Source organism: Haplochromis burtoni, unplaced genomic scaffold, assembly GCF_018398535.1.
Source record: "Haplochromis burtoni strain Fernald_Lab_line unplaced genomic scaffold, NCSU_Asbu1 Contig_132, whole genome shotgun sequence".
Lineage (NCBI taxonomy): Eukaryota > Metazoa > Chordata > Actinopteri > Cichliformes > Cichlidae > Haplochromis > Haplochromis burtoni.
In genome coordinates this window covers 437,232-448,999 of record NW_024582493.1, presented here as the reverse complement: position 1 = coordinate 448,999, position 11,768 = coordinate 437,232, and the positions used below count along the sequence as shown (strand labels likewise).

At 45.2% G+C, this 11,768-nt stretch overlaps 1 protein-coding gene across 5 annotated transcripts in view; it reads right to left on the bottom strand.

Annotated features, from left to right (window-relative positions):
* Positions 1-1,640: 1,640 nt before the first annotated feature.
* Positions 1,641-11,768, bottom strand: part of sgsm2 (small G protein signaling modulator 2) — a 110,962-nt gene continuing 100,834 nt past the window's right edge. For 3 of the 5 annotated variants that reach the window (XM_042224201.1, XM_042224200.1, XM_042224202.1), the window contains 8 exons: positions 9,665-10,060; positions 8,177-8,563; positions 7,871-7,995; positions 5,804-5,886; positions 5,500-5,609; positions 5,320-5,416; positions 5,038-5,205; positions 1,641-4,764 (listed from right to left, as the gene is read on the bottom strand). In XM_042224201.1, coding sequence (XP_042080135.1) covers positions 4,676-4,764; positions 5,038-5,205; positions 5,320-5,416; positions 5,500-5,609; positions 5,804-5,886; positions 7,871-7,995; positions 8,177-8,563; positions 9,665-10,060 — 1,455 coding nt within the window. In that variant the 3' untranslated portion in view covers positions 1,641-4,675. The remainder of the gene's footprint in view (positions 4,765-5,037; positions 5,206-5,319; positions 5,417-5,499; positions 5,610-5,803; positions 5,887-7,870; positions 7,996-8,176; positions 8,564-9,664; positions 10,061-11,768) is intronic. The other 2 variants (XM_005930832.2, XM_014336350.2) reach the window with 1 other exon arrangement.

The window sequence follows — 11,768 nt, the reverse complement described above, 5'->3', positions numbered from 1 at the left end:
CAAACACGTTCAATGACAAACCCTGGTTTACTCCTAAACTCAAAAAGCTGTGGCTGGAAAAGAGAAAGGCGTTCAGAAGCGGAGACAGGGACTGCTACAGAGAGGCCAAGTACAGGTTCACTAAAGAAGTGGACGTTGCTAAACATCAGCACTCTGAGAAGATGCAGCAGCAGATCTCAGAGAATGACTCGGCCTCTGTGTGGAAAGGTTTTAGGAATATCACCAACTACAAGCCTAAAACCCCCCACTCCACTGATGACTTGCTCTTGGCCAACACCCTCAACGACTTTACTGCCGTTTTGACGAGCCATCAGGCAGCCTTCACACCTCCAACGGCCCCAACAATAGAGACACTTTGGACACTAATTCCCCCACCTCTCCCCCCTCCATAGAGCCATCACCACCTTCAAGTTCACCTACAACACCCCCTCCTCACCCCACACAAAAGAGGATTTCACACCACCTCCTCCCACCACAACTCTTCATATTCATGAAGAGGCGAGGTGTTGTGTGTAGGGCAGCAGCTTTAAGAGTCTGAGGATTGCTCGAAAAGCTCCCGGGCTCGTCGAGATGGTGTGGGTCTCCTGCACCCACTAACACATGACCCTACGCTGTGTCACTGCATCATTCCATGTTTGGCACTGATCACCACCTGCACTCATGTATATATCATGTATATATCTATCTACTATATATCTAATTCTTATTTTTATGTTTATTTAAGCGTTGTCTGACAGTATGTTTGCACTAAGTACCGCAGCAATTTCCTAACGTTGTAAACCTGCTCAACATTTGGCAATAAAACTCTTTCTGATTCTGATTCTTAAAATCATGTTTTCCCTCTGATGAATCTGATTAAATTCCGATAATAATATTCAGTACTTACTTTTAAAATTTACTCTTCAGCCGCTCCGCTTCCACCGTTTTTTTCGGCAAAATTATCCACACCCACCGCCGCGCTATGCATTCTGGGATATGTTGGGTCACGAAGTCTACACCGCCACATCCTTAAAATTCAGGGAAATGAAGGACACATTTGAAGGCCGCATTTCGAGCAGCCTTTGAATGGGGACAGCCTTCGTCGCGTCAATCGGCCTTAAAATGCGGCCTTTAAGGCTGCAGACCCTGAATTGGGATACAGCCATAATGATCTTGATAGTTGAGCTCAACAGTAGCTCAACCCGCATCCGTTACAGATGAACAGGAGCCAGAATTGTTTTGTCCTACAGTGGCCACCGTAGCTAGGATTATGCGCTCGACTTTGGATGGGCGAGAAAACAGGTTTGTTTTTTTTTACAACTTTTACACACAGAACCTTTGTTTGCAATCCAGTTAAATATATCAGCTTCATCGTGTAATCTTACAGACAGCTAATGTTTTGTGTTCCTGACAAAATACATTTATTGTGTTTGACTCTCTGAACTATTAAAGCTACTAGCAAACTTAACTGCTGGATGGCAGCCCACTTTATTTCTTTTCAAGGATGGGAAACGAGAATAAAATGCTGCCCCCTCGTGGTGAGGCGGTCACGGTGTATTTTTTGCAGAGCAAAAGGTGTTTTTAACCTTAAGGCAGTGTAGACGTTATTAAAAGTGTCCACACGTTAGCAAGAAAAGCATAAAGGAAGGAGAGCAGGCGGGTCATGAACAACTTCTTATTTAATAATACATTACATTCAAGGCAAATGATACACCCTTACCAATACATATTCAGCAATGCAATCGTTGGCTCCCTACATAAATAGAAATTTGAAATCTCGAAGTCAGTGCACAACATTAAGAGAGAACACTTAACAGTCAATCTGTAACATGGTCTGCACACATTCTGCATTTCTGCACAGTACACACCTCTGGCTAGTGCTGCTAAAACCAACATAAAAATAGATCTCAAAATAAGTTATATGTGTATTTGTATATATGTTGTGTCTGTCTTCATAGAAATATTGGGCTTTTGGTTCATATGTACAGCAGTATAGACTTTGATGGGTTTCTCAAATGACAGAAATTGCACAGTAGTGAAAGAATTCAAGAACACCATTTCCAAAAATATTTTACACAAATAGTAAACAGTCAGTCTTCAAGATGCAGTATGAAATTGCACGTTGTCGTCATGCCACAGAGGGGGCTGTTTCAAGGCTTTGGTACACAACGTCCTGATCGGAAGAAAAAGCACGGACCCGATTCCTCCTCTGAGCCTCCGCGGCGGCGGGGAGGAGGGGCCGTAGCGAGGTCCATCCAATGCCACGGCCTGTTCCTGGGATCAAACTAGCAATCGGAGAGCAGGATGACTACAGTACACGTTAGGATTGGGGAAGACTCTTGGCACTTGAATCACAGGTGCAGGTCCGTGTCGGACGACCGATCGTACGCGGTCGCGTTGGACGGTTTAAGGAGCGATAAAGGGTCACACTGAGAAGAAGGGAGAGCAGGGAGGGTGTCAAAAAAGCATCCGACTCCCTTCAGATACAAACGTGAATGTGCTGTTACTCTGAAGCCAACACCAACACACTGTAATACTGATCCACTGAACACTAGTGATGGCATTAAAAGCAGCTTCTTTCAGATTTCTGTTGTTTTTTCTCTAAACCTGGGACTGTAAAGACAAACCCAGTCCGAGTCTCAGAGGCTGGACTTCGGCTTCACAGGGACAATTGCAACCACTTCTCTGGACAGTGCTTCTGAATGCAAAAGGAAGTTGAACAGTCTTCGTGGTGCCTTCAGGTCAGCGTGCATGTTTCAAAGGAAACTACTGAAAGGATGGTCTATGTTTCCCGAGAATATTCTTTGCTGCGAAAAGTCAAACAAGCACTGACCACATCCTGCATCCTCGTGTCTCGCGTTCTATCCCATATACTCGATCTGGTTTGTTTTTTCCCAGGGAATGCCTAATAATGTGTGCTTCTATTTCCTGCAGCTTCACCAAATGTCAACAACATTTCAACACAGATCGATCTGAAACGGACATTTTCTATGAAGTTAAATGGATTTACTTGTAGCTGGTTATTGGAGCTTTCACACTATAGTTCAGCTCTGTTGTGTGATAGTTAAGGATCATACAAATTTAAATGTTAATCAAAGATTATCTGAAATAATTATACTCCAGGAAGTATATCACAAAATTAGCTCAACTACTTGTTGTCTCAGTGTGATTTAATAGCAAGGCAAAGACCCTTTGAGATTAGCGAGAGATCCCAACAATCAGACAAGAACTTCCTTTTAAGTCTCGGGGACGGGGAACCAAGAAAGGTACATGTTTCTGACTAACTGTTAAATACTGTTTTTAAACAGCTGGAAAAAGCTGTAAGTTATGAACAAACAGCACTACAACACTAACTCGAGTCTATGATCTTATTGTGACGTCTGCTAAACTACAGCCAGCTGTTTGAGGTTTCCTTCAAGGAAGTGATTTTCATTCTTTTCATAAAAATATCCAAACACTGCTAGATAAATCAGTTTTTAAATTTTAATTCAACTAATCCTAATTAGATCAGTTTGTCTTCTTAGTCTGCCTTTGAAAACTCAGTCTTTGTAGGCTCAGCGAAGCCAGAAATAGCATGTTTGGTATTTTGTAATGACCCCGACACGTAAAGTCGTTTCCTAGTGTTTCAAGCGTCGCTGGATTCTTCACCACCTTTCTCCTGCTCACCTTGGATGTAGGTGACGTTGTGCCGGAAACCTTTGGCTCTCTGAAATTGATGAGCAGCCACAAAAAGAGCTAAAAACTATTTAAACTCAAGGTGAAACTGATTGAGATAAGTTGAGGTGCAGCTCTCAAACGTAGCTGTGGCCCTTTTAAAATTGCGAGGATAAGGAGGAAGGCTCGTGTGCTTGCGTTTCCTGTTGTGCTCTGGGAGTAAACATGCTTCAAACACTGACCAACATGTTCAGAAAAGCTGGCTGCAATTCATCCTGAGTTTCTAAACGGTCCGGCCTCTCGCAGGCTCCTCCGGCCCCCACAGACTGTGGCGTGGCCTTCACAGGGACCGCGAAGGACCCGCTCACAACAAAGTGCAAGTAAGTACCTTGGGCTGTTACTGAAAAAGGCAACATTTGTGTCATAATGACTTTGTGGACAAAAAGAAAAGAGGGGGTAAAAACACACATGCTTGTAGAAAACACTCATGAAAAGGTCGTTGGCACAGTCCATTTGGTCACTAATGAAAACGTCTTCGTGGCTAAGTCTTCTGCTGTGTGTACATCCTGCACTCTAGTGGCCACAGATGGCACTGCATGGACAAACACAAACACTGAGAGCCTCAACTTTCCTGACAGCCATCCAACATGTTCAGTCTCAGAGTCGAGGAAAAGAGTGCGACTTTAGAAAACCGAGTTGTGATAGTGTGTGTGTGTGTGTGTTTCATGCACGCACGCAAACTCTGTAGGACTGGGGAAACTCAAGAATGCGTTCACAGTGTGATCAAACTCACAAGCATGCAGACAAATCCACATGTCCGAACAGGTACCATGGGCATTCCACGTGAAGGGCAATGTAAACAGATCGGGGCCGAGCTCCAACAGCCGCCCCATTCCCGGGGCCTTCATCTGGAGAAAAGGGACGCCTCGACCACCCGGCTGTGGCCTGGGTAAGTGGAGGCAGGAAGTGCTCTAGTTTCCAGCAGGGTCAGACACTCTCCCTCTGCATCCTCCCATTCCTCTTTCTGCCTTCTTCATCACAGTTACTTGTTGTCCATCAGAGACTGGACTTTGTGCACCAGCTCACGTGCTACCTTCAGGATATGCTGGACATCGTGCCGCTCAGCCATTTCTGTGGATCAGACAGGCTGTTAGAGAGACCGCTACCAATATGGAAATACAGCACAGTTTGTAGATTTCAGCAGCTAACTGATGAGCCCTGAAATGAGTTTGAACTATGTGTGTGTTTGTGAGGAAGCCAGGTTATCTAAGAAACCCACACAGGTACAGGGAGAACATGGCAGCGCTAACGGCCACGCTGCAGATTCTACATGCGGACCCACTGACACTGAAGTTTCTACTCACTGTTCAGACCTCAGAGCACTGGTATGAATGTGCGTCCTACCATTAAAGAATTTAATGATGTCGGTGAAGTCCATGTTGTTGTCCACGATGATCTCACGGTAAACTGTGACCAGCGCCAAGGCCAGGAAGAGGACAAAGTGCTGCGAGGAAATCCTGGGAGCCACCCAGATCACCTCCCACACCGCAAACACGTCGTCGTACAGCAGCTCTGCACACAGCACATTCCCGTAATCTGCATTTCTAAAGAGCGCTTCTCAACATGCACACTTTGTCTGCGCTCGGAAAACAGAAACATCACGTGAGAGGAGGATGGCGTGTTCACCTCTCTTGAAGTCCAACAGGAACCACCGGTAACAGAAGTAGAAGTGAGTGTAATCTCCGTTCTGCTGCATCAGCTCGAACAGCTCCGAGTCCAGGATCTGCCATCACACAGAACAGCAGGAGCTGTTAGCTGGAGCGTCTCTCGCTCTCTGATACTCACTCTATGAATATCATCCATCACCTGGATCAGTGACCTCATGTTGGCAAAGTGCGAGTCCATGGCTCCACCATTAGGGAAGTTCTGACTCATCCTCTTCATCAGCTGAGTGAAACAGCTGTACGCCAGGCACTCTGACACACACACAGTTAATGATCATTTATTGAATATTTTGTCTGGAATAAATACTGTCGCAGAAATGAAAGCAAGCGTTCTGCTGCTGCTGCATATGTGTTTACTGGTTAAACGGACAAATGCTTTTTAGCTTCTCATTGTTAGGCAGGGCTTTGATCTGTGAGCTCACAGTAATTCAGTTCTTTTCTCTCACCATCATCCAGGATGACCATGAGCGGAGCGAGGAGGTCACACATGCCCTGAACGTAGCCCATCTCTAAATGCTCCCACACATAGCTGCCAGGAAGAGAGAGGCAAAGAGAGACAGACTAAAGAGAGAGCACACACATCGGTAGTTGTTGTAAATGTTGGTGATTCGTTCTCCACAAATAAAACGCTAGAAACTGGAAATAACACAAACACGGCTGGAGATAAAACCTGCTTCTTCTCACTCTGTAAAATACTCGCCTCCATCTTCTGCACCTACTCATCACTACACAAGTAATCATTAGGGGTGCAACGATACAGTGCTTTCGGTTCTGTACGCATATGTATCGAACAATACAACATTTTTAATTTATTTGATCAACTTTCCTTCTGACGATGCTGTCTGTGTTGAGCGCTCAGTGGATCTGCGCTCGACAGTGCAGCCTAGGCGGAGTAGTCGATTGCAGATTCACTGAGCGCAGGGCAAGCTAGCGAGACAGAAGCTGAGCTCCTTGCAACATGGCAAACTGAACCTCCCCCACCCTCATTCAGATCTGGCGTTTGGAACTATTTTGGTTTTCATGTGACGTATGACCCTGAAGGTAAGCGCGTCATGGACAAAAGTAAAACAGTATGTCGGATGTGCCACGCAATGCTCAATTACATGGGTGGGAACTAGTGTGTTAGCGCAGTTAGCTCGTTAACGTGTTGGCCGTCCAGCCCCACGCATGGGGCGATTTGCGGTAACTCGTTAACGTCATTTCAGATTAACGCTGACAGCACTAGTGGGAACACAACGAATATGACTGCACATTTACTCCGACATCATCCTAGTGCAAAGACAAGTGGAAGCCGACAAAAACAACAAGCATGCATGCTACAAACTTTACCCGGGTCATTTAGACAGCCGTTAGCACATGATTCTCCTTATGGGGACCTGATATGTTTAATATGCTGCTGAGAATATAGCCCAGAAGAAGCGTATAGTATAGCTTTTATTTTGGAAAGAGACATTTCTCTGTAATAAACTCTCTTTTCCAAAGATGAGTGATTTCTCGATCAGATAGATTTATTTTTTTATTACTTTGTTGTTTCAGGAACATTAAATTTAAAAGCTGTACTTTTGAGTTAAAATATATAATTATAATTTTAATAAATGACAAATTAAAAAGGTATGAACATTTTTTTTGTATCGAAAAAATATCGAACCGTGAATTTTGTGCATCGTTGCACCCCTAGTAATCATCTAATCATCATCTAATACTCCTGTACATACAGTATTCAGCAAAAAGTGAAGAGAGTAGCCAAACCCTCAGAGTACGTCTCAGATCTACAGCTCTGCAGATCTGCAGTCAGCTCACTGCTTTACTATCTTCCTATCCACTCTGACAAATAAGCAGCTCCTCTGCAGATGATCAGCTGTTTTACAACTACTCACAAGAATTTTTGAGGTCTATAATTGATGGCTTTTTAAATAACGGCTTAATTAATTCCACCTTAAAGGCCTGTCTTACATAGCCCTGGCAGCATGATGCCATTTAGCACTGAGGTCCATAAAGCAGACTTGGGTATCAAACACGGGTTAGTACTGAGCTGTCTGTCACTGGAACGTGTGAAAGCTGCGGACAGGCAGAGCATCGCTTCACCAGGAAGCAAGAACAGATCCGTTTATGAGAACCCTTCATCGCACCTGACCCTGGATCAGTTTTACAGCCTTCTTACTAACAGAGACCTTACCCAGTGCCTGCGATGCCACACCAGTGAAACCACGGAGCGATACAGATGCATTTCTTTGATATTCAACAGTAGCAGCTGTTAGTGAAGGCTGACTGAAACTATTTACAGGAAGTGGATTTGATTTTGTTTACAGCAAAAGAAACCAACCTGTTCTGGTTTTATGCGACTACCTGACTCTGGTCATTTCAAACCCAGCATCACGTGACACGTCAAGTAAAACAGGTTTGTCTTTCTGCTGGAAAGCTTCACATTGCAGTTTCATTTTTTCACTCAGTGATTTGAATCATCGTCATAAAACAACAGGAGGATCTTCTTCCGTCTTCAGGTCTTTCTCTACCTGCACATGATGTTGCGGAGTTTCTCCAGGTTGCTCGTGGTGAAATAATAGTAGTTGCGATCGCAGCGCTGGACATCTTTGTCTATTCTGTGGAGGTTGAGGGCGACCGTGTCCAACAACTCGATCTGCAAAATGAAAAATAGTTTTCTGCTGTGTGGAATCTGCTCAGTGTTACTGCACAGTGTGTCCATCAAACACAGACTGTAGGTTGGTGTCACTCTCCAAGCACTTTGTTCTGATCATGTGGCATCAATGCAAAAAACAAGCCCCATAAACGGACATAATGTATGCACACACTGTACGTACTGTATAGGAAGAGAGCGATGGTGACGTCCCCTCAGCAGCTGCTCCACTGGTCACCAGTTTGTCCAGCTGACTGCACAGCCTGTCTTCCGTCAGAGAGTCCCGGCACCCCGCCAGCTCACTGGGAGTCCTGCCGTCCTCCGCGCCCCCACCCTCCTCCTCTGTGCTCTGACCGTCATCGATACTAGACAGGATCTGGGAGTGAGCAGAGGTCACAGAGTAGTTTCTAGAGGAGGGGAGCCCTGAGTCGGGGGAATCGAATTCTACCAGAGGACGCTCTTCTTGTGGGAGGGCCACGGGGGGCACCAGGTTGGTCATTGTGGGAGTGCTGTCCTCTCCGCTGGGGGTCTCCTGGCTTCCTGCATCCTGCTCATCTACAGACATGAACACCTGAAAAGGGGGCGGAGGAATCAGAAGGCACGATGTGCCAAATTACAACAACAGAAGCCTCGAGGTGCTTTATGCAATATAATGTGTGATTAAGTAAATCCCAAAAGGTTGGTTCTGTTCACCTGGACGTTCTCAGTGGGAGAAACGTTTCATCGCTCATAAACAGGACGTTTGCACAATGAAACTAGCACCACTGAGGGAACGATGGGCTGCGAGGTCAGGTGAGTGCAGCCCTTCCCCAACTCTCTGTGAACGGTACCTATGATCACCTCACAGCCCACTGTTCCTGCAGTCGGCTGGTTTCTCCCACTGACAACGCAGATTCAGCCTTTTGGGATTTCCTGACTGGACGACTGAGCATGCATATAAACCTAACTATGCATGTGATTCTTTGAAGTGGGGGCGCGGCTGCGTTGTCTCACCTCTGCTACATCGACTCACTGACTGATCTTTCAGCCGTCTTTGTGCGGCTGCTGCGTTTTGCAGCATTGTTATCAGATCATCTGTCAAACACTGTTGCTGTTATTTGACTAACAGCTTGTGCAAGACGTCTGCAGCCTACTTTTGTAGAGTGAAACTTATTTTGCTTGTTTGTTACTTCACACTGCTTTACAGAAACCATCAAAACAGCATCACAGCACTCACTGTCCAGGTGAACATTAATCATACTTCAGTCTGTTTGTGCCAGTTTAATCTCTTTAAAAACGAGTCGATACATCCGGATTTTTTACTGATTTCATCTTATGCAGAAACACTGAGACGTGCACTGTCTATAATTAGGCCACTAACATGTTTTATTGCTCCATCCGTGGAGGTTTTAGTTTGACGTCTTAATGCAAAACAACACAGGCTGAAATGAAAATATAACAGATAATAACAGAGCTCACGGTGCAGCGTCTGCATGCTGCTGATACCAAATGAAGTTCTGAGGATAATATAAAGCTCACCCAGACAACCCAACAAAGACTTTGGATATTGCTTGTATGAAGCTCACCTCATACAGCAGATATTCAGATTTATAATAACGTTTAATAAACTCTCACCCCCCAACTTAATAAAGTGTATCACTGAGTGGATGCTATATTGCTCTGAGCCCTTCACCTCATTGCTGAGCGTGGAGTCTCTGTGGACGAGCCGCAGGACGTGGCTGTCGATGCTGCTGCCCGAGGAGAGCTTGGCAAAGATGGCCGACTGCATCTCCTTCTCCCGCTGCTTGACGATCACCTCGCAGGCCTTCCACTCCCGCATCACCTGCTGGTACCGCTCGCCGATCTTTGCATCGATCTTCACACAGGGTTTTACTAACTTCAGGGCGAATTCAAAGAGTGTGTGTGTGTGTGTGTGTGTGTGTGCGCACGTGCACTGTACCTTACTCATCTCCTTTTTGCTCATGCCAAACTTGTAGTGTCCCAGAAGAAAAGGCCACACCTCCTTTCTGATTTCGTGCTGCACTCCACCGTAATAAACCAGCCGGAGCAGCTCCAGCTCCTTGTAGTTCTGCACACACACACACAATGTCAGGAAGGTAGGCAAAAAAGAGGAAACATAATAGACAAGAAAAGGCCTGAGAGGAAGAGGAAGTGCATCAATAATGGAAGGAGTGAAAGAGTGATGGAGCTCCGTACGGGAGTAGACGTAGATTAGAGCGGAAGATAAACGACACAGATATGAATAGAGTGTAAATTAGTAATGATGACTTTGTTGGAGCTGATGAATGATTACGGTGGCTGCTTTAATAGCTGCGATGGTATCACACGGAGACTTCATTTCACTGAAACTCATTAACTTTTCATTAGAGCGAAGGAGAGAGTGGAGACAGCAGGAGCAGTGCACCATCCTCCACTTTCAATTAATATGCTCCATCAGCAGGTGGAATGATATATGAGTGCAGGATGAGGAAACCGAGGCTCACGAAGTTCAGCTTTGGTTTTGTGTTAATAACTGACTCTGTGCTTTACAAACACAACAGGTAATAATGCTGGTTTACAGCACCGTGCAGGAACACGCTGCTCTGAAACTGCTGCGTTTTAATGGTGGATCTCACACCGAGCACGGACAGTCACACACTGGGGTCTGCAAACGCCAGCTTCAGACCGCTCTAACTGCACTACTCAGTTTCGGAGCTTTCTCCTCCTCCTGGCTCTGCTCAGAAGACACATGCAGCTTCACACATGCAGCTGGCTTAAGCAGAGCTAACATGGGATTTGAACTTAAATCCAATAAGTGAAAGACTTTTGCTTAGAAGAGCCTCACGTCTGTCCATGCAGGAGTGAAGGACTTTCAGCTGCAGTGATTAAAGGGTATCGCTGGGATCATTATAGTTAGCCTTTTGTCCTCGTCTCAGACTTCATAGCTTCTCGACCATGTTTGGTAAAAACCTTTCAGAACAGTTTAATATTTCATTAATTTATTTAAAAATCAATTTCCAGCTGTTAACAGTTTAATGACATCCAGTGCATTTGCTTGGGCTCTAGTTTCAGCTGAGGATTAAGCTGCGTTTGATGCTCTAGTAGCTGTTCGGGCCAGCAGGACAATGCGGGCGAGTCGATGTAGTCGTGTTCACGTCTGTTCAGGACACAAACACACTATTGTTCACTGAAAGGTGTCACTGCATACAGCTGTCATGTGTAACGGGGTGCATTCAGGAAAGAGTCAGCGCTGACAGGACTGTTCATCATATTGTTCCAGCTGTTTGTATCCTTTCCTGTTGTCTTCATAGCTTTTTAGCTTCTTATCTATTACTTGTTATTTGCACCTCTGAAGTTCACTGGGAGTTAGATAAAGCAGACCGTGCTTGAAGCTCTGGAATGTGTTACTGAGATCCCGGTGGGAGGAATTATTAAGGATTTTTTTCCATCGCTCAGGAGGTCGACCGGGTCAGCGGTTGAATCCCAAACTAACCCAGTCTGCATGTCTAAGTATCCTTGGGAAGGATGCTAAAGCCCATCAGTTGCATTAAACAGAGCCTGTGTGCAAATCACCACAGGCATTAGTAGGTTCTGGGTTTCCACAGAGCCCAACGCTCAGATTAAACAAAATGTAGATTCTAGGCAAGAAGTTTCATGAATTAGTAATCTGCAAATAAGAGCAACAAAGGTTTTATGATAGTTTACACAGTTATTCAGCTTGGCCTTTTTCATGCTTTATGCATCTGACTTGATGAGGAAGTACAGCCCACTGTGCCGTTCACATTCACACCCACAGG